The sequence below is a fragment of the Rhododendron vialii genome, chromosome 6a (assembly GCF_030253575.1).
Source record: "Rhododendron vialii isolate Sample 1 chromosome 6a, ASM3025357v1".
Lineage (NCBI taxonomy): Eukaryota > Viridiplantae > Streptophyta > Magnoliopsida > Ericales > Ericaceae > Rhododendron > Rhododendron vialii.
The window spans coordinates 1,055,569-1,075,935 of NC_080562.1; the positions used below are offsets into that span (position 1 = coordinate 1,055,569).

Consider the following 20,367-nt stretch of genomic DNA (forward strand, 5'->3'; position numbering starts at 1 on the left):
GTGGTAGGCCAACACCATGAGAAAATAAAATTTGATCAACAATCGCATTTTGTTTTTTGGCTAGTGATTAACGTTCTGATATCATTTGGTTATAAAAATGTTTCAATCTCATTATAGAAATTTAACAATTTTTGTTTTGATTTCATTATTTGCCGTAAGCTATTGTATTTTTCTTTTGTAAATTCACTTAATGAAAATTGACGAGATTGATATATCACAAACTTACATGAAAAAAATTACTGTATTCCTCAAAGAAGTCGGATTTGTTGGTAGGGCGGTTAATAGTAACACAAAATAGTTCATTTTAGTTTTATTCAAAATGTGTTGCGTCATGTCTAAGGCACGGACAATTTATGGTATCGTATAGTTGTAAATTTGTAATATATAAATACAAAAAGAAACTCAAGCAAGTACAATTGATTTATCACTGGATTAGAAAACGGACGTCAAACATTTATCTGTGGCAAAGTAAAACTTGATAAAAGCTTTGGGGCAAAATGCAATTGATTGCTTCGACGACAGTACTCGTCAAGTTCACTCGGAAACTCTCTTCAGAGTCAGCCGAGCGACGACGACGGAGCGATGAGAGACGAAACCACCGATTGAGGCGCAATTTAGCAAAGACAAAAAAGCTCCAAGAGCTCGAGCATGTCGACGAGCATTGAATAGATTCCTGCGTCTCAAATCGGCATACGGTTTGCACAACAATGCAAGGAGGATCAACGGGCATCGGATATGGTCTCAAATACCAGGTCAATAACCTCTCTCCGAATCCTTCACGATCTGTCGCAGAAAAACCCTAATTTTTGGTTTCTAATTATTCTTCACAGGCTAGATGCATCGCAGACGTCAAAGCAGACACGGATCACACCAGTTTCATCGCTGGCACTCTCAGTCTCAGAGAAGAAAATGAGGTTTTGTCTTTGATTTGAATTTATGCTTCGTAACTTCGACTGTTTAATTTAAAGTGAATCTAAAACAGGACGTATGTGATGTATCTCAGGTGCATTTGATTAGGCTTTCGTCTGGAGGAACTGAGCTCGTGTGCGAGGGTCTGTTTTCGCATCCGAATGAGATCTGGGACCTCTCTTCTTGCCCCTTTGATCAACGCATTTTCTCCACCGTATTCTCTTCTGGTAATTAGTCGTTTATATTAAGAAAATTTGTTTGCGGTTTCTGGTTTCGTTTTTGTGTGAAGGTGACATATGAATGATTAGTCCAAACTTCATTGTGCATTGCTTTAGGTTCACTAGAATGCATTTTTTTTCTGGTTCTCTTATGTTATTTGGCTTTGTACGCATTTGAATGAAAAAGGCTAGTGATCAATCATGAGCTATGTTTTGGTATTGGACAGTAGAAAAAATTGTTGGCTACTATTTAGGAACATACAACCGTGGTGAATAATAATGTTATGTGAACTCTGTTTTTGATTGCTTTGAATGACCTTCGTAGCCTTCTGAAGACAACTGAAAAAGAAAATTATGGAGCCCATATGATCTTCTTTGCAACTATTTTAAATAAATGGCAAAGCCACTATCGTAAATATAGATAGTGGTGTGACTGTGTTCCTCGTTATTGAAGGTGAATCATATGGAGCAGCAATATGGCAGATCCCTGAGCTATATGGCCAGTTGAATTCACCACAGTTGGAACGTATTGGTTCCCTTGATGCCCACAAGTCTAAGATCAAATGGTGAGTTCTACTTCCCTGGGTGCATTTTTTATCAATTTAACTTGGGTGCACCTCATGGACATCTGCATAATGTAACTTTTTTCTGCTTCATGGAGACCTGCATATGGCCTTCTCTTTTATTTCTTTCACTTGAATTTCACGTGCATTGTTTTTAATTTTATGCATAAGGCTCCAGAGGAGCTACAAAATCTGCTTCCGTGAGGAGGCAAGCTACGAAACCAATTTATATCAGCCACTACGATAATCCATTCTGTACGGATTTTTTGAGAGTTTATCAGAAGTTACACTTCTAGGTTGATTGCTCTAAGAACAATTGCTATACCGTAGTTTTCGGACTAAGGCTTCTTGGTTGGTGTATAAGTTTCCACAAGAGTCTGTTACAAACTCAGAATATTATTGATGCAAACTAGTTGCTATTGTGGTTAGGACAATCAATCATATTTCTTTAAGTTTTTATTTCTTTAAGTTTTCGGAAGGATGACAATTTTGCTAGATTGTTGGATGGATTCTTCTTTTAATGTTCTTTTATGAGTCACTACTATGGAGAACTTTTAGTGAGAACGTGTGAATAAATGGAGTATGTTAATGCTTGAGGTTTCTATGCTTGGTTATGGGGTAGACGTAGGTTGGACATGCCGAAGAAACACGTCTACAGTTCAAGTCCGCTGTATAAAATATACTAATGAGCCCGTTATTATGTTGGGACTTGGGTTGAAATGTGTTTGCTTTTAAATTAACTGAAAGATGAAACTCTATCTTTTATGATGTAAAGTCTTTTGGTTTTTCACTGTATGCTCGCCAGCACGCTATGGTGGCCATCTGGAAGGCATGACAAATTGATCAGCATTGATGAGCAGAGTCTCTATTTGTGGAGCTTAGATTCGTCCAAAAAGACAGCACAGGTACGTTATGACGGAATGATCGGACTAACCTTGTGCAGTTAGATATGATCATGCTAAAGGATACAGAGGAATGGGTTGCAGCTTTGTGTTGTTAAGTTTCCGTTTGACTTTAGCTTCGCCATGTCACATTATTTCTAGTAATAAAGTGCCATTTATTGGCTTTCCCTTTCTTCGTGGTGTACATAATTTGCTCTCATTGGGTGGCTACCTGAGAACTTCATTTTACCTTGTCTATTTTATTTGCTAGAAGCTACATGATTTGTCCTCCTTATAAACTTCACTATCTGCATGCTTAACACTCATTTTGGGAGTACTTAACCATGTGATGTCATGTGAGGACTTTTTCAGAAATCTGATTAACAAAAAATCAAGAATCTACCGAAAATTTGAAAAACCTACTTCAGAAATTCTTGTTCATAACTGGACAAACTTGAAGACCTGAAAATTGCATGAGTGCCCCTGGGAGTATATTGCTTCAACCTAAATAGTATATCAGAAAATTATTATCTATTTGCAAATATAGTAGGCTTGTGCTACGGGAAGAGTAAGAGTAATGATATTTCAGCAGAAAGGAATTGTTTGTCATAGGATGAGAAAACAGAGTTTCCTTGTCAATTTTCAAAATTCAAAACTGTCAGATGAGAGATTCGTGGAAAGGGATTTGCCGTTCCCTCTTGAAAAGAACTGCTAACTATGGTCATAGCGAAGATAGTGGATTTAGTTCTTTCCAGCTTACATCTCATGCTGTTGATTATTTTCAAGCTTTCTGGTATTTATGGCTTTCATGCAATTTAGAGATGCTGCCATCAGGGTTACAGCTGCATTTTGAAATACTTCCTTACCAAAATGCTTTTAAGCTATCTGCTAAACTCTTTTAATGTCTTATAATTTCTTGATAATTCCCTGATTTAGATCCAGAAATCATTGCTGTTTTCTTGTGTGTTCGTCTCACCATGTTTAAGGCGCCATGTCATTGGGACTAGTTGCCACAGGTCCTCTCATCATAGTTATAGGACGTTACTTTTCTATTCTTGAGTTGATTTGTACTTTGGTTTTGAGGTGAAATCCAGGTACAATCCCAGGAGTCAGCTGGATTGCTTCATTATTTATCTGGTGGAGCATGGGACCCGCACGATGTAAATTCTGTTGCCTCAACCTGTGACTCATTGGTACAATTTTGGGATCTACGGACAATGAAGTATGTGGTTTTACGCTTTTAATATAGATCCCATTGCTTTACATAATCTTAAAGAATGTTTTGCCAATCCCTCCTCATTAGGCAAGCATCCTGGCACATCTTACTCTTTCTGTCAAATAAAATAACGTTAACCCTGGTGACCGTTGATCTTGCCATGCCTAATTATAGGAAGTCAGAAAATTACTTGGTGCTATTTCATAGGTAACATCCTATGCACGCCTTGCATTCCGTGTCTTACATGTGATTTTCAATCATCTGCTTACCATTGATAATTTAAATATGAAATGTACTATACATTCTTTTCCCCTTTTCCTGTCCCCCATGCGCACCCCCTCAGTGAAAAACCGTAATACGCCCCTAGGAATTCCTACCTGCAGACTTCCCTGCACTCCCCCTTCCTTGGCATTTTTTTGTATAAATAAATGGAGAGTCGTTTTATTGGGTGAGCTTTTGACTCTTTAAAGTAATTTCAACTTAGAAATTTTAACATTTTATTCGAACATGTCGTGCTTGTTTGCACATATTGTGTTTGGGTACCATGCATTGACTCTTTGATGTCACTTTTTCTGTGGAACTGGAACTCCTACTCGAGCCTCTGCCTTGATGGGATATTGAATTCTACTTATGGCTGATAAAGTTTTCATGTGCTTGCAGGAAAACAAATTCAATTGAGCAAGCCCATATACGTAATGTTGATTATGACACCAAAAGGAAGTATATTCTTGTAAGTATGTAACTGAGGTCGTCCCGTGAAAAAAAAAAAAAAAAACTGAGGTCATCCAATAATGAATATGACATCAAATTGCAGACATTTGTAACTTTTCACCACATTGATGAGCTTGTCTTCACTCAAGACCGTGGTCATGACTACTGATCTCCACTATCTTCTGAAAGAACTGGACTAAGTCCATGGGTCACTTGAACTCTCAGTTCAATTATTTGAACTGTTACCTTGTAAAAGCATCTATGTATCCATATGAAGAATAAAAGAATAAAGTTTTTAAAGAAGATTGGCATCAATGCCCTCATTCACCCAACATACAGGCAGCCTTGAGCTTTAATTAAGCTGAGGTAAAATTATGTCTTAAACGTGGACTAAGTTTTTGTAATTAGGGTGAGATGAGGCATGGATACTGGAAAATATTTTCTTCAGGACCAGCACTATGACTCTTCGAGTCCACAATATTCCATAGTTATGTGGACTAGTGGCTGATCTCCTCATTTTCATTCTGAAGGTCTTAGGTGATATGGCATGTTTACTCCATTTAAGTTAGAATTTTGAAAGGCATACCATAAACAGCCACTTTATGTTTCATCTGGATTTCCATGGTTCCCTTCCTTTTCCACTCCTAAATCCTAATATGTAATCCGACTGGCATGTTCATTAATGCCCATTCTTCACCGCTGTACACATTTTTTGTTTTGTTTTCCTGCCTTGGATTATTACTCTTTATTTAGGTCATTTTGTTATTCTAGCACTGCATTACAATATTGGGGAAAATACTCCAGGTTACTGCAGAGGATGAGTCTGGGATACATATATGGGATCTCAGAATGCTGAAGTTTCCTATCCTAGAGCTTCCAGGACATTCACACTGGTATGATTGCACACGAATGCCATGGACCAGCTCTCATTATATGTGATCATGAATCACACTTTTAAGCTCTAATAATGTGTTTAGGGATTTTTTTGTTATTAGGTTTATTGGAGTTTGATGAATTTAAATTGGTTATGTTTCTTGTTTGGACACTATTTTATCTAACCACGTGCGGGAAAGTATCCTACTGAGAAATTTGCAATATCTTTTGCAGGACATGGGCTGTTAGGTGCAATCCTGAGTATGATGGCATAATTCTGGTTCTCTCTCTCTCTCTCTCTCTCTCTCTCTCTCTCTCTAAAAAATACAGGGAGAGACGTAATAATATGGTCAAAGAAGAGATGTACACCTAGGCTTAAGTTGTAATAGATAAACAGTGTCTCTATTTTGCCCAAATAACAAGGTAGATATGAGTGCAGGCTCCTCACATTCCAATCTTTGTATATGTGCTATTTTTCCCAAATAACGACGTAGATATGAGTTGAGGCTCCTCACATTCAGATCAGTCTTGTATATTTGGATTCATGGCAGAACATGTGATTTTTGCAATTGAGATGACTCTCTTAGCCTCTATCTATATTATGGTAATTCAGTGACTGAAGCTACTCTTTTGTAGAGTGCCGGGACAGACTCAGCTGTCAATTTGTGGTTGGCTTCTCTTCCTACTAGTGATGATTTTTCATCTGAAAGGTCATTTCCTGTTTGCCTGCTCCTAAGTTAAAATTTGTGATGTAGTTAACCTTTTTTGATTCCGTCTAATAATCTAATTTCTGATGTTTGTTATCATTTTGCCAGCTTGGTGGAGTCACCTACAAGGCGGATAGATCCATTGCTCAATTCATTCAATGACTATGAAGATAGTGTCTATGGTGATTGTGGCAACCTTCATTCTTCTCCTTTTTCTTTAAATACGTATATATCCATGTAGATTAAAAGTAAAAAAGCTCAATACCAGAAGTTAGTCTAACTAGTTGTACCAAAATGGCAGGCCTTGCTTGGAGTTCCCGGGAGCCATGGATTTTTGCATCATTATCCTATGACGGGAGGGTAAGAGCAGCATTTTTTTGTTGTATGGAGAAAAATTGGGTACAGGATCCTAAATTCTAGCTTTCAGCTATTATACTTTGTCGTCCCAAGAGGATATAGAGTGAGTTGCTCTGACGTAACATGCGTAAAGCCTCAACATAAATGACCACTTATAAAATTGTGATTGCCTGAATGATGGCTACGCAACCTGATTATTTCAGAGTTTCTCATTTTGTTGAGTTTATGCTTTTTTGTTTTCTAAAGAAACAAGGAAACCCGTTGGTTCATCATATATAATGTGGTTTGTCATCTAGCTCTGTTTCGTGGAAATTAGATTCCAGACAAAAATCCATAAGACACGCTCATTCTTATCTAAGTTAGTCTATCGCAATTTTAGAGTACGGTCTATAGTCAGTCATTTTTAAATTGGATGATCATACAAACTAAGGGATGAGTTTTCTGATCACTATTGTGGTTTGGCCATCGTATAGATAGCAGGAAACTTGAAAAAGATATTACGGTGATTTTGGTGTGACTTCGGTCAATTTTATTTTTAAAACATGTCATTAAAGTTCGACCTCGTCCAAACCCAATCAAAAGTAGGGAACATCTAAGAACTATTTTGAGAACTAGAAATTTGAAGTCTGATTCTTCCACACATTTGTATATATTTGAGGTACTAGTTGGTTGACTGCTTCCTTTGTAAAACAGGTGGTCGTAGAATCAATAAAGCCTCATCTTCCCAAAAAATGAGCTTACACCATGAATTTGATGTGAGTTGTTATTCACTTGTAGTCCCTGCGATTCCTTTGTCTTGTGTGCATACTCATGACGGATACTGCATGAAACAGGTGTATATACCCTTCTTCTCACAATTCCTCTTTCAAGGGGATAAATGCACCTGTTTCGTGCAATACTTTCACACGCACTCACTTATTTGCTTCAACCGCAGAATGTTTAGCTTACCGTGGAATACCTCAACACCTTGCGGGTACTGTATCTCTGCTTTGTCGACATGGCATTTTCCACTTTCTGGTATGACATTTTTCACGCCGATATGGAAGATTCTCGTCCTCAATGACGATTTTTGTGATGTTTCCAGATGCAGTTGTGGTGTGCCATTCAGGAAGAGGTGAGGTTACATGTAGTGCTTGTACTGTTGTATGGAATTTTCACTCAAATCTTCTAATTTCTTGAGCCGCACAGTTGCTAAAGGACAGAATTCTTATTGAATTGATGTTTCTGTCGTAATCGTAGTAGTGCCAATCTTGAGCATCATGGAAATTTTGTTATTATTGGAGAACGAAGTGACATTATTTAGCTTATCATTGTATTAACAGGGACCTGGGACCAGAATTGTTTATTAATTCTCCATACCACTTCAATTCTTATTTTTTGTTTCTATTCAAGGCTGACGACAATGATCCAATAGCTCATATTTATAGATCTCAGAGAGAACAATATTCTTGTGAGAATTAATTTAATCGGACATCAAATAGTTACATTGACAAATCTTATTTTGTTTAAATAAGTGCATCAACAAGTAATGGACGGCAAACATATTTTCAACTAAATTCATGCACTTTATGTAAGTTGTTCATGCATCTATTCAAGTCTTGTTGAGTTGATTTTTTTTAAAGGAATATTTAGGGATGTAGTGTACCATTTGAATCATTGTTATGAGTCCGGAATAGTAAAAAAAAAACAAGGATGTGGATTTTGGAAGGATATAGAGGATTAGGCTATGCAAGAGAGTTGACCCCACTCATATGGCGCCTTATCTTTTTGTCCAATTTCCCATGATGTTTACTTGTTTTTTCGTCCAATTTCCCCTGATGTTTACTTGTTTTTTTCAATTGCAAAAGACCAGGATGTTTCCAATTTCACAAAATCACATGAAAACAACTATATGTATACATGTATATTATTTGCTAAGCAAGTGTACTCTCTCAAGTTATTTTTTTTCCTACACTTTATTGAGCACCAATCGTTAAATACAAAAGGTTAGAAAAATATATTTTAACTTCCTCTCATGTTTGAATTTTGGCTGTTACGTAAATTTTTATATTTAATAATAAATCGTAAACTGATGAGGATAAATACCATTAAATTTTTCTCTTGCGCTCGTGCATGGCATGGGGTATTTAGGCTTGTGTTGTACTAAGTGATTGCATTAATTGTAGATGAGCGTATTTGGGATTCTTCTATTAAACTTTTTTCTCTTTTTCTTGCACTTTACAAGATATCAAAATTAAAATATAAATAGTGAAACTGAATTTATCGTATTATTAAAAGTCAAGTAACAGCTTCTTTTTTTCCAGAGAAATGCATATGCAACTTATGTTGATAAATTCAGATACAAATTGTGTGGTCTATAGGCCTAAAAACAACAAAGCAAATTACAATTAAAAGAACAATATATATCAAAACAACAAACAAAACAAGAAAATCCGCATAAAGTTAGCTCAGGTAGCGGACCCATCAATCCACTCAAAAAAGAATCACAAATTGCACCATACATGCACATGATTATCAGTGTTGCACATGATTATAAGTGTGTAAATCTTACAATTATATTTGTGAAGGTCCAGTATAATTACAGAGCCATGCGAGAGATTCTTCAATGCTTGGAGCTTCTCCCTCTCGCAAAAGCACACTTATTAGAAGTGGAGCCACACGCTTTTGTTTGTTGAGAAGGAGGATTTTTTTTTTTTTTTTTTAAGCACAAAATCATTTTTTGAGCCGAAACAATAACCAATTATTTGGTACTCCCTAAACTAAAAGATCCCATCGCATAATATGGCTCATTTCTTATTTCTCAGCCATCCAATAATAATTAATGATAATATTCTTATCGCAAAATTTGTCGCTACTTGAAAATGACTGAGAGCATCACTTTGCCGTGGTACTCCGAGAGCGCCGAATTATTACTCCATCTCCATGTATTGTTAAATCCCTTCGCAGCCGTTTTGCCAGCACACTACACAGTACACTGATCGTGTACTGTAAATATCTCTCTCTCTCTCTCTCTCTCTCTCTCTCAAAATCTATCTAGTCGCCGGGAAAATGTCTCAACGCAAATGGTCGTCTTCTTCTGAACTCTCCATGTCTCTTCCAGCCAATGCCATTGGCTCTTAAACCCCCAATTATAAGCTTCGGGTCTTCCACTTCCGGACTCTTCAGCTAAAATTCGCAGCAGAGCTCGCATATACACAAGCTAGGGTTCGTCCCGCACCCGCCGCCGATCCTCATGGCATTTTCGTGAGCAATGGCGGCGTATTCTGGAGGCTTACCAACTCCAATCGGTCTGAAACTGGTGAGTAGACTCCACTTGTCTCCTCTTCCTTGGTCTGGACTCGAGTCGAAGAAGAGGAGGAGGACAGAATGCGGTTGTTCGGTGGGCCCGATTCGGAGAACCACTGCGAAGAAGAGTGTGGAGAATGCCGAGGAACGGCGCTTCGATTCGAAAAAGAGCACTCGCAGGGCTCGAGTCCAAGCTACGACCGCATTGCCATTTGCATCCCCTCAGTACGTGCCAATCTTCCGAATTATACATATATTTATGTGTTTGTGTGTGTGTGTGTGTGTGTGTGTTTGTTCGCAGGGTCGTCCCTGACATTTGACCGGAAGAAAATTGAGGATTTTTATGCATTTTACAAAGCAAAATGATAAAAGAGACCAGACAACTTCAAAAAGCAAAATTACTGGTATCCACCAAGATAAAATTTTAAAATTATGCGTATCTTAATCAATTAAAGATCACTCTCCTTGCATTTTTGGCGGCAGAGATAATTGTACTCGTATATCCAATTTTCATTTATTGGCATGCTCATTTTGAATAAATATAATTTGATAGACCTATATTTAGCGGATAGCACAGTTTTTTGGGCCCTCATTTTATTTTTGGGGCTCAAGGCGAACGCTTTGCTTGCCTTTGCTCAAGGCCGGCACTGTCTGTTCAGATACATGTACTTGTATGGTCTCTACTTTCCTGAAGATTTTCGCTATTGGATAGCTTGAAGAGGCTACACTAATCCACCAATACCCCTCCTTCCATCCAAAGAAACTTTCCGGAATGCATGTTAGTTGGAGAATACTTGTTAGTATCTCTAACTGTGTTCTGTTTGATTATGAAGAAAAGAGAGGATGTTGAAGGAAAATATTTTTACCCTGCTTCCGTGCTTGTTTTCACTTTTCAGGCAAACTAAACAGCCAATGAATTCCTTCTGGGATTCTGGCAGTTTCTTTCTTTCCAACCGGCTTCTGAAATCTCCTTATTCCCTCTGTGAAACTCCGTTGCAGTGATTGAAAGTTGTTCTTGGAACCTTGTCACTCGGTTTCCTTGATGGAGGACTGAGAGGAGTGTGATGACTGATGATTATGTCGAGATTAAATATCTGATTGAATGGATAGAAGTCATCATTATGGAAGTTACCTTTTCCATTGAGTTTTTTTCATTTGGTTAGTGTCAATGAGTGTGTATGAGTACACCCCGCGTATTCATCCACAATATTGATCTAATGTGCATTATGTTGTCTTTCTCCCCCTCTCCGTGAAAACCAACTGGAAGTATGATAAGGCTTTTGGGTTGTCAACTCCAAGGTTGCTGTTCAGGTTGGGTAACAATTCATCATCAACCCCTTATAGTTGGCATCCCCAGAGGTATGGTAATTGTAAGGAAAATGATGGTTGGTTGAAATTTGTAATTTAACTTGCATTTCAATCTGCAGATCTCGGTTTGTTTCCAAACAAGAAAAATTCTATCCCCGATGTACCCCAAGAAGCTCTGGTCCGCAGTCCCGTGATATTCCACCTAAAAGAGGTAACCTGTTTTGATGTTTTTTTTTTTTTACAAATGGAAGATTTCAGAGGATTAATCCCAAAAGGCATCAATATGTCTTGGTAAATATTGACATTAAGCACACATGCACATGATATAGTACTGTTAGATAGCATATTGTTAAATATTTATCTTGGCGTCTTATGGTGCTGACGAATGATTTTCACTGCTTTCCTTCATGGTAGATACCGGTATTGCAAATGAAAAGGATTGGGGAATCCATCCGATAAATGAAAATATCACCGACTCTGGTACTAATGAAGATGGCAGCAAATGGTATCGAAAAAGTGGAGAGGATCTTGGCGAAAATGGGTACAGATGTAGATGGACAAGGATGGGTGGTCAAAGCCATGATGGCTCCTCAGAATGGAAAGAAATGGTACATATTGGTTTCCTGACATACTGGTCTCTGATGTGTGTGTGGATACAATTTTGAAGCAATTCACAGAAAATAAACCATTTAATGACTTTTGTAGTACAACTACTCTCCGTAATGATATCCTAATCAATAACGATGATGACTAAAGGTTATCGAGCATACCACTGAGAACTATGTCCCAGATCGTCTCGATGGCTTCCCAACAGAATGGTGAAGTTCTAATTAGTATTGGTTTGTTTTTCTTGTATGGGCTAGAGCTGCCCTAGCCGCTTAAAGCTTTAGCCTGTAAGCAACTTCACTAAAACCAATCTTTGACCAAGTTTCAAGAAAATCACATGTAACCATGACTCCGTTCCTTGCACTGTTATTTCATAATGGAAGAAAGATTAAAAAGACAATATCCAGTGAGACAAACCGGCCTCAACCAATTATATTACACCTTCCAATCAGCTGGAAAGCTACCACCGAAGAACCTTCATGGCATGTGCATAGCACATAAATAGAACTACACTATAAATTGCAAACTGGGGAATCTTTGCAGCTCAATAAAGGCCAAGCCTGAGATTTGAATCATCAAATACCTATCCTTATTCTTTTGCTATATTTCAAGGATTTAGTACTGGGAAAAAGGTTTTGAATTCCAAAGATGAAGTCTTTTACCATTTTGATTATGAAGACTCGGTTGGAGGTTAAACTGCGACTCACATATGATCTTGCGTCTCTCTTAATCTGAAAATCACCTGACAATATGCAACTTTTCATCTTTCTGTCGTCAATTTCATTGTTATCTGCAGCACTTTAGCTTGCATACTAGCATAGGAATTTCGATGACATACAACACTATCTGAAATACATGTGCTAGTCTGGTGTATATTGTCGAAACACTTGTGTTAACTTTTAAGGCAGTTTAATTAGGTTGAAGGGACTGAGACACGGCCCAGACTCCTACGGGAATAGCTTCTCCATTTGTTTAACTGATACATGTGTGTTCTTTCGGTTGGTGGTAGGTAGGTGTGCTTTGCATCCACCTTTTGACATGTAAATGCACTGTTTTATCCTGGTGTGGTTGGACTCTGTTCACTATATCTTGTTGGATGCTTGTTCTTCAAGATTGCTTGTATATTAAGTATCTTTAAGAAGTTTTTTAACAGGAAACGTTCCCTAGATCAAGTCTAAAACCTGAAAGCAGCAGTAAAACAGAGAATGCACTCTTATTTTTCAAAATGCGCCATGGGAATTGCTGCGTTCAAAAGTTATGATATTCTCATGACAGTGCTACATTAAAATTGTGTCCATAACCTCATCAAGTATCGTCCCAGGTATATGCATTTAATTGGATTTGTTGATCATCTTGACAGTGGTGGGAGAAAAGTGACTGGACAGGATACAAAGAGCTTGGTATGTTTCTTTGTGTTTTTTTTCTTTCTCTGTAGATATGTTGGTTTGTAGCCTGCTCCAGTTAAAGAAAGTGTTTGATAGTTGTACTGTGCATACCATATAGCTATCTTAAGAATTTCGAAATAACTATTTCTGCAGCTTAATTTAGTTGTTAATTGCAAACTACTTGTAGTGGTTTGGTGCCTGACAATGACTGTTTATGTTGTTTTTGCGTTTTTAACCTTTGCGATAATAGTTAATCTTGTGTTTGAAAATTATAGGTGTGGAAAAATCAGGAAGGAATGCCGAAGGGGATTCATGGTGGGAAACATGGCAAGAAGTTCTTCACCAAGATGAATGGAGGTTTTGTCTTCCATTATTTTCGTTTCAAAGTTGTAGCCTTTTGAGAAAAAAAAATATTAATCAATTGCTTCCCAACTGTATAGGCAGACTAAACTTCACCAATGGCATATCTTTCGATTTGTTTTGATGATAATTGTACTGCTTTCTGAAATTGCAGTGACCTTGCTAGGATAGAAAGGAGTGCCCAGAAACAAGCAAAATCAGGGGAAAATGCTGGATGGTATGAAAAATGGTAAGCTAATTTTCACTGCACCGCAGTTGTAATTTATTGACCTTGAGAATCAATTGAGCCACATTCATGTCACTTAGGGCACGTCATATATGACAGATGCCTTCATTTTCGGGCAGGTGGGAGAAATATGATGCTAAAGGATGGACTGAGAAAGGGGCACATAAGTATGGCAGACTGGATGAACAATCCTGGTGGGAGAAGTGGGGAGAGCATTATGATGGACGAGGATCTGTTCTAAAATGGTATTTTGTAGTCTACCCTCTTCAGTTCGGCATGCTTAAGCTTACCTCGAATATTTATCCGGTAGATGGGAAAATGTTCACGTTCTAGAAGATTAAGAAATTTGTCTGCAACCGTTTCCACATGTTGAATGACGTGGTTAGAAAGAAAAGCTAGGGGAAAATTCTTTCTTCCTGTAGTTTGCATTGAAGTTTTCCCCATTTCATTTCCTCAGGACAGACAAGTGGGCTGAGACTGAACTTGGAACCAAATGGGGAGACAAGTGGGAAGATAAGTTTTTTGCTGGAATAGGTTCACGTCAAGGGGAGACATGGCATGTAATGCCCAGTGGTGATCGTACGTGTTGTTCTACTTTTCTTTTAAATAGAAATACTTAACTCTATCAACTGCATTCGTTTGTTGCACATATTTAACATGGCCGTCAACAACTATTAAACCAAACCAAACCAAACCAAACCGAGCCTTACGTCCCAATCACTTGGGGTCGGCTACATGAATCTGTTTCCTCCATTGAGCTCTGTTAAGGGCTACGTGTTCACACAGACCCATTATACTCATATCTTTACGCACTACAGCATCAAATGTCAATTTAGGTCTACCCCTCCCCGTAACATTGCTACCTAGAGCTATCATATCCGCTCTCTTAACTACTGCATCTTCTGGTCTACTGTAGATATCAAAGTTCTGAATACCGTTTCGGACATGGTACCGGTTTTGCTACTGGTACGGTACGTACCGGTACCGGTGAGATACCGGGTACCGTTTCGGATTTCCCGTCAAATACAAGTATTTGCTAAAATTCTTACATATATGTATAGAATAAATGTCAAAAAGTAAAATATTATTCTATTATTTAGATTGCAAAAAATAAAGAACATTTGTATTTGTAAACGTGATTCCAGCTGTTCCCAGTATAAAATCAGGTGTGGCAGTTCCACCAAGAAAAGGACAAGTTTTATGGGTAATGGACAATATACTAGCAATTCCTGGCACTTTATTTGTTGGACAATTGGACAACCATTAAATAACAAAAGTTGCACACACAGAGGATAAAAAAACCCTTATTGAACTTATCGTCTTCTACCTTCCTCGATCGAGAGGAGTCAGAACTCAGAAGACCACACAAAAAGTAAATAAACAAAAACGCAGAGAAGATATCAACGGCGAGCACAATCATCGGTACTGGAACACCTTCCGTCAGTCGCCAGCGATCGTCACTGCCGGCGTCGTCATTTTTAGAGATAGCTGAACATTTTCATTTTCAGATCTGTTTTTTTGTTTTTTTTGGGCTGAGCAAAATACCGGTCGAATTTTCCGGTAACGTCTTCTCGGCCGGTATTTCCGGTAAGGTCCGGTAAGGCCTGGTATTAGAGCCAGAACGGTATTAAAGGGTTATAGTACCGTTTTTCTCTCAAACCGATACGTACCGGCCGGTACGGAACGGTATTCATAACATTGGTAGATATGCCCAAACCACCTTAGCTTATTTTCCCTCAACTTCTCCTCTATAGCTGCTACACCTACCATCTCACGAAATGTTTCATTTCTAATCTTGTATCGTCTAGTCTTACCACACATCCACCTCAATATTCTCATTTCCGCTACACTCATCTTGCTCACATGTTGTTTCTTAATAGGCCAACATTCTGTCCCATAAAGCATTGCTGGTCTTATGGCAGTTCGATAGAATTTTTCCTTCAATTTTGTGGATACCCTCTTGTCATATAGTACACCAGTAGCGCTTCTTCACTTGAGCCACCCCACTTGGATCCTATGGGTCACATCATTAGCAATCTCTCCACCTCTACTAATAATTGAGCCTAAATACCTAAAATGATCACTCTTTGGTATCTCCTGGTCTTGGATCATCACTCTTTCTTCATGCGCACTACTTATGAAACTTAAGTGCTCATACTATGGGTGGTAAACTTGCAGCAGTCGATGTTTCCGTTTGAGTATTAGGATAAACTACTTTTATAAACTACTTTTATATTAGGTGCACAAGGATATATTTGAGAAATTTCTTTTTGGGTGACATATATGTTTATCTGCTGTAGCATATTTGCATTTAAATACTAGAGTAAATGGATTGTAAGCACCTTAATTTTATGTACATTATTATAGAGTCAACTCAATAGATAAAGATACCATGGAGGTTTAAGCTACTAGTGCTGAGAGAGAATAAACCAAAACCGAACGTTATGATTTGTGTCCGTAGGGAATGGCTCTTTTACTTGTGTACTGGAAGAACATGACTGACAGGTCCTTGTAGTTGTGAAGGTCAACAAACAGTTTTTTGGTACTATGGAAATTAGAATCTCAACCAACAGTTGCGTATATTGCTCATGATGAATGGGCACTCTTTTGTGTTGTCAACCATGTGTGTGGATGTGAACAAATGTAGTATTTGCACTATATCAAAACTTCCCCCTTCTTTGTCTTGGTTATAAGAACAATTGGATTGATACTTATGCATTTTGTGAGGCGTTAATATTCTATCCCTCTGCTTCTAGGTTGGTCTAGGAACTGGGGAGAGGATCACTTGGGAAATGGGTATGCAACTAATCTTACGATTGCATGCACTCTTGAGCAAGCTTTTGTCACGATTTAAAGCAAACTATAGTTGTTTTCGTGCTATTTTGAAAACTTGTGTGAACTTGTATGCCTTCTCTCTCTGTACCAGTAAGGTGCACAAATATGGTAAGAGCACAACGGGTGAAAGCTGGGATATTGTTGCGGATGAAGAAACTTACTACGAGTAAGATATCTCTTCCTCTCTAATATTTTTTGGTAGACTAATTCACTGAAAACAAATGCTCACAGGGGCATTCCCCGGAACAAAACAACCAAAAACACCTGAATCACAAGCCATTAGACGTGCAGCTACTACCAAGTACCAACACAAACCTTACAAACAGAATGCCTAGACTCTTTAAAGACGCAGTAAACACCCTTTAAGTACCAAAACAAGCAAAGGATAATCAAGATAGTGAAGACACCCCTTTGTATGCACACCATTCTGGTTGTATCTGTTCTCTACAAATTTGTCCAAGAACTGATGGCAGTTTCAATCCTGGCAATAGCATCATCAATTCCATTACTTCTATGTTGAAAGATTCTTGCATTTTCCCCCCTAAGTAATTTGCGTAGATTATTATTGATCACAACCTAGACCATTCAATCTCCTCATGTGAGGAGAATGGGGCCTCCGAATGCCATTTTTCCTAAGCAAATTATCCCGAACTTGGAGGAGTATGGACACTAAAAAGATAGGTGATCATGAGACTCTAACCCAGTGTTATGTCTGTGTAATCGGTCTCTAGTGGAAAGCCTCTCTAGAAACTTGAATTTGCGTAAAACCAAGAAGTTTGTTCTAAAATGATGATGAAGATTTGTAATTCACTGTGATCTTAAGTTTCTAATCAAATTGACTGAGTTTTCACTATTGATGGAAGGGCTGAACCTCATTACGGATGGGCAGACGTGGTGGGTGATTCAAGTCAGTTGCTATCCATTGAACCTCAGGAGAGGCCACCTAACGTCTTCCCAAATATTGATTTTGGGTCATCTCCACCACCTCCAGACAATGTCCCACCATCACAGTGACAAGCTGGTATTTTACAAATCGTTTTTAGGAAGTTCTTGTAATCATTGTGATCAAATTTTGCAGCTCATGAACTCTTGTTGGAACATTTGTGCCAAACTATCGATCTTCAATTCCATTCGTATCCAACCCCCCCGCTCATCAGTGCATCTAAGGGCTGAAGGTTGTAAATTCAGTATTGGTTTTACGTTGTATGAATATGTAGTTTCTGCTCTTTTCATTTTTGGTAAAGTTGCTTCCACCTTCTTTTCGCAGGGCCGATAGAACTGATACTTGAGTTGATAAAACAAAATACAATTACCAATGAAAAAGCTAAGGAAACCGACAAGGGGGACCGATGGCCACAGGGGCCGGGCCCACTCCGGGGTCTGTACAGATGATCCGAGCCGTACAATAATTTTTTTTAAAAACCGAGTGGGTCCTGCATGCCCGTTGGTTCCCCGGTCGGTTTCCGCAGCAGCTCTACAATCACTATGTATAGATCAGAAAGGAAGGAGTACTATAATAAGTACTCGTTTTAGCTATATTCAATTAACGTCATAGGACATTATTAATTAATGATGCGAACCCCCGTTGTAAAGGTACAACTGATAAATACTCCGTACTTCCTTCTCTTTGTTTATCGAGTCTTGACTCTTAGAGAAAGATTGCTTAACCAAAAGGAAGCTGTATTGATAGATCCATGTGGCTTATGGTCCTTAATTAGGATTACTTTAATTAAGGATAGTTTAATTAATTAAGAATTAGCTGACAACAGACAAGGCGCCGACTTTGACTCCTGATTCATTCCCTTGAGCGCGGATGAAAAAGTATTACTATCAAATAGAATAATACTTTGTCTGCGTTTGTTTGTTCGTTTTACTATTTCACTCCTTAAAAAATTGTACATGCCTTTCAATAAGAATTTTTAAAAATATGCAATATACGGGGCGATTTCGGGAACATCTAAAAAAACATCCCAAAGTTTTCGATCGAATTTCGATAATCGGATCTGCTCAATGTAATCAGACGGTACACTTACATTGAGCTGTTCGGATTATCAAAATTTGATCGGGAATTACGAGATTAAAATTTTAGATTATCAAAATTTGATCGGGAACTACGAGATTAAGATTTTAGATATTTTTTAGGTGTCTCCAAAACCGCCCAGTAGATCTTATATGATAGAAGATTTCACTTAATTCTACTCTACAGAATTTTCAAAATCAGGAAATACATTACAAATTAAAAGATATAGATCATTCAATACATGACAAGAATGTTTGAAAATAAACTAACAAATACTGACATAGGAATAGGAAGTGAAGAATATTAGTAGTTCCTATTCTTTTCCTTGCATACCTCACGTGGTTTTATATTTTATATGTTACTCCCCTAATCCCCAAATAAATTCTTCTCGGTTTTCTCTAGTAATATGCTACTCCGCAAGTTAATTACGGCGCAAGTTAATTACAGAAGTCATAATATGTGCCTCCCCCAAGAGGGTCCAAAATTTATTAGTTACCGTTTCTGGACTCCTTTGACACCTGAACGTTTCTTCGTTGAAAACTCTCTCTCCATTGACAAGTTCTCGCTTAGAATTTCAGATCTTGAAAAAAAAATGTAAAAAAATTGTATCCAATTTCACTAAGCATGTTTCCACCGAAGAATTTGAGGAAAAAAGGTTGGTGTTTTTACCATCGCATTCATACTAATTAACAAATTTTGACATTTTTGCTTGTTGTTCATATTAATTAACAATTTTTTGACACGCGTACGCATCTACAACTTATTTATTACCGAAAATATCTAACAAATTGATTGCAACAAAAAAAAATTTCAAAATTTATTTACTGCTGTAAATACCCCTTTATTTGCAGAGTCATTCAAAAGGGATGGTGCTATTGACACAGAGAAATGGTGTACAGATTGTGCACTGATCGCGATGTGGAGCCCGCACGGGTCTCACACAAAGGATTCAAGTTGTCTATTAAATTTAAAACACTTTCTCAAGAGCCACTGCGAAAAATCAGTTCAATCTAATACCTAAAAGTACTTGACTCTCATTTGGCTTCAAAAGTCAAACAGTAACTTTTTTTTTGTCTCTACTCAAATTTTTTTCGCATTTGTTAGTTTTGCATCAAACTTTTGTAACTTATTGATTTGTCTCGGCGGGAGGAATCGGAAAAGTAAAAAATTTTGATCGAAACTCATAATTTAAAAAAAAAACAAGAATAAGTAAAAAAAAAATTGTCTTATTGACTTATTTTTATCTTTATTCAAAAAATTGTGAGTTTCGATCAAAATTTTATTTTTCCGATTCCTTTCATTGAGACGAATCAATAAGTTACAAAAATTTGACGCAAAATAAATAAATGCAAAAATAATTAAAATAAAAACAAAAAAATAAGGCCCCGATCGGCTAAATAAGGCACCAGACTTGCTATAATACCCTGCAATATAAAAAAGGAAGTGAAGAATGTCGAAAATAAACTAACAAATACTGACATAGGAATAGGAAGTGAAGAATATTAGTAGTTCCTATTCTTTTCCTTGCATACCTCACGTGGTTTTATATTTTATATGTTACTCCTCTAATCCCCAAATAAATTCTTTTCGGTTTTCAGTAGTAGTATAATATACTACTCCGCAAGTTAATTACAGAAGTCATAATATGTGCCTTCCCCGAGTGGGTTCAAAATTTATTAGTTAGCGTTTCAGGTCCCCCTTGACACTTGAACGTTTCTTCGTTGAATACTCTCTCCATTGACAAGTTCTCGCTTAGAATTTCAGATCCTAAAAAAATATGTAAAAAAATTGTATCCAATTTCACTAAGCATGTTCCACCGAAGAATTTGAGGAAAAAACGTTGGTGTTTTTACCATCTCATTCATACTACGGTAAATTGGGCTAGGGTCCGTTTTGAATGTGGTTTT

The 20,367-nt window shown here is 37.6% G+C and overlaps 2 protein-coding genes across 8 annotated transcripts; both read left to right on the forward strand.

The window, feature by feature from the left end:
* Window positions 1-468: 468 nt before the first annotated feature.
* Window positions 469-7,808, forward strand: LOC131330854 (WD repeat-containing protein DWA2-like). 6 transcript variants are annotated; one of them, XR_009201269.1, is made up of 15 exons: window positions 469-752; window positions 831-914; window positions 1,004-1,136; window positions 1,582-1,693; window positions 2,496-2,595; window positions 3,666-3,793; window positions 4,448-4,517; window positions 5,270-5,391; window positions 5,606-5,651; window positions 6,008-6,081; window positions 6,187-6,260; window positions 6,380-6,438; window positions 7,129-7,190; window positions 7,370-7,408; window positions 7,520-7,808. XR_009201269.1 is itself a non-coding variant. In XM_058364591.1 (14 exons), the coding sequence occupies exons 1-13, from the start codon at window positions 708-710 to the stop codon at window positions 7,168-7,170; spliced, it is 1,089 nt and encodes a 362-aa protein (XP_058220574.1). In that variant the 5' UTR covers window positions 469-707; the 3' UTR covers window positions 7,171-7,190; window positions 7,269-7,808. The 6 variants fall into 6 exon arrangements, 3 of the variants coding, with proteins under 3 accessions (XP_058220574.1, XP_058220573.1, XP_058220575.1); XR_009201271.1 differs by having other exon boundaries at window positions 5,303-5,391; window positions 7,269-7,408; XR_009201270.1 differs by having other exon boundaries at window positions 5,303-5,391.
* A 1,525-nt stretch (window positions 7,809-9,333) lies between these two features.
* Window positions 9,334-17,676, forward strand: LOC131330855 (protein EARLY STARVATION 1, chloroplastic-like). Of its 2 annotated transcripts, XM_058364594.1 has the most exons (12): window positions 9,334-9,945; window positions 11,148-11,239; window positions 11,443-11,636; window positions 12,995-13,034; window positions 13,295-13,376; window positions 13,534-13,608; window positions 13,725-13,850; window positions 14,063-14,184; window positions 16,362-16,401; window positions 16,532-16,606; window positions 17,304-17,461; window positions 17,519-17,676. In XM_058364594.1, exons 1-11 carry the CDS (start codon window positions 9,686-9,688, stop codon window positions 17,452-17,454), a joined length of 1,257 nt encoding a protein of 418 aa, XP_058220577.1. In that variant the 5' UTR covers window positions 9,334-9,685; the 3' UTR covers window positions 17,455-17,461; window positions 17,519-17,676. The 2 variants fall into 2 exon arrangements, with proteins under 2 accessions (XP_058220577.1, XP_058220576.1); XM_058364593.1 differs by having other exon boundaries at window positions 17,304-17,676.
* The last annotated feature ends 2,691 nt before the right edge of the window (window positions 17,677-20,367 follow it).

What these genes read in the sequence shown, in the direction of transcription:
- LOC131330854 (XM_058364591.1), top strand. Translation starts at nt 708, where the DNA reads ATGCAAGGAGGATCAACGGGCATCGGATATGGTCTCAAATACCAG. An exon ending in GTCTCAGAGAAGAAAATGAG is followed by an intron (nt 915 to 1,003) that starts GTTTTGTCTTTG and finishes GATGTATCTCAG; the next exon opens with GTGCATTTGATTAGGCTTTC. An exon ending in TGGGATCTACGGACAATGAA is followed by an intron (nt 3,794 to 4,447) that starts GTATGTGGTTTT and finishes ATGTGCTTGCAG; the next exon opens with GAAAACAAATTCAATTGAGC.
- LOC131330855 (XM_058364593.1), top strand. Translation starts at nt 9,686, where the DNA reads ATGGCGGCGTATTCTGGAGGCTTACCAACTCCAATCGGTCTGAAACTG. An exon ending in GCTGGATGGTATGAAAAATG is followed by an intron (nt 13,609 to 13,724) that starts GTAAGCTAATTT and finishes ATTTTCGGGCAG; the next exon opens with GTGGGAGAAATATGATGCTA. An exon ending in GAGGATCACTTGGGAAATGG is followed by an intron (nt 16,402 to 16,531) that starts GTATGCAACTAA and finishes TCTCTGTACCAG; the next exon opens with TAAGGTGCACAAATATGGTA.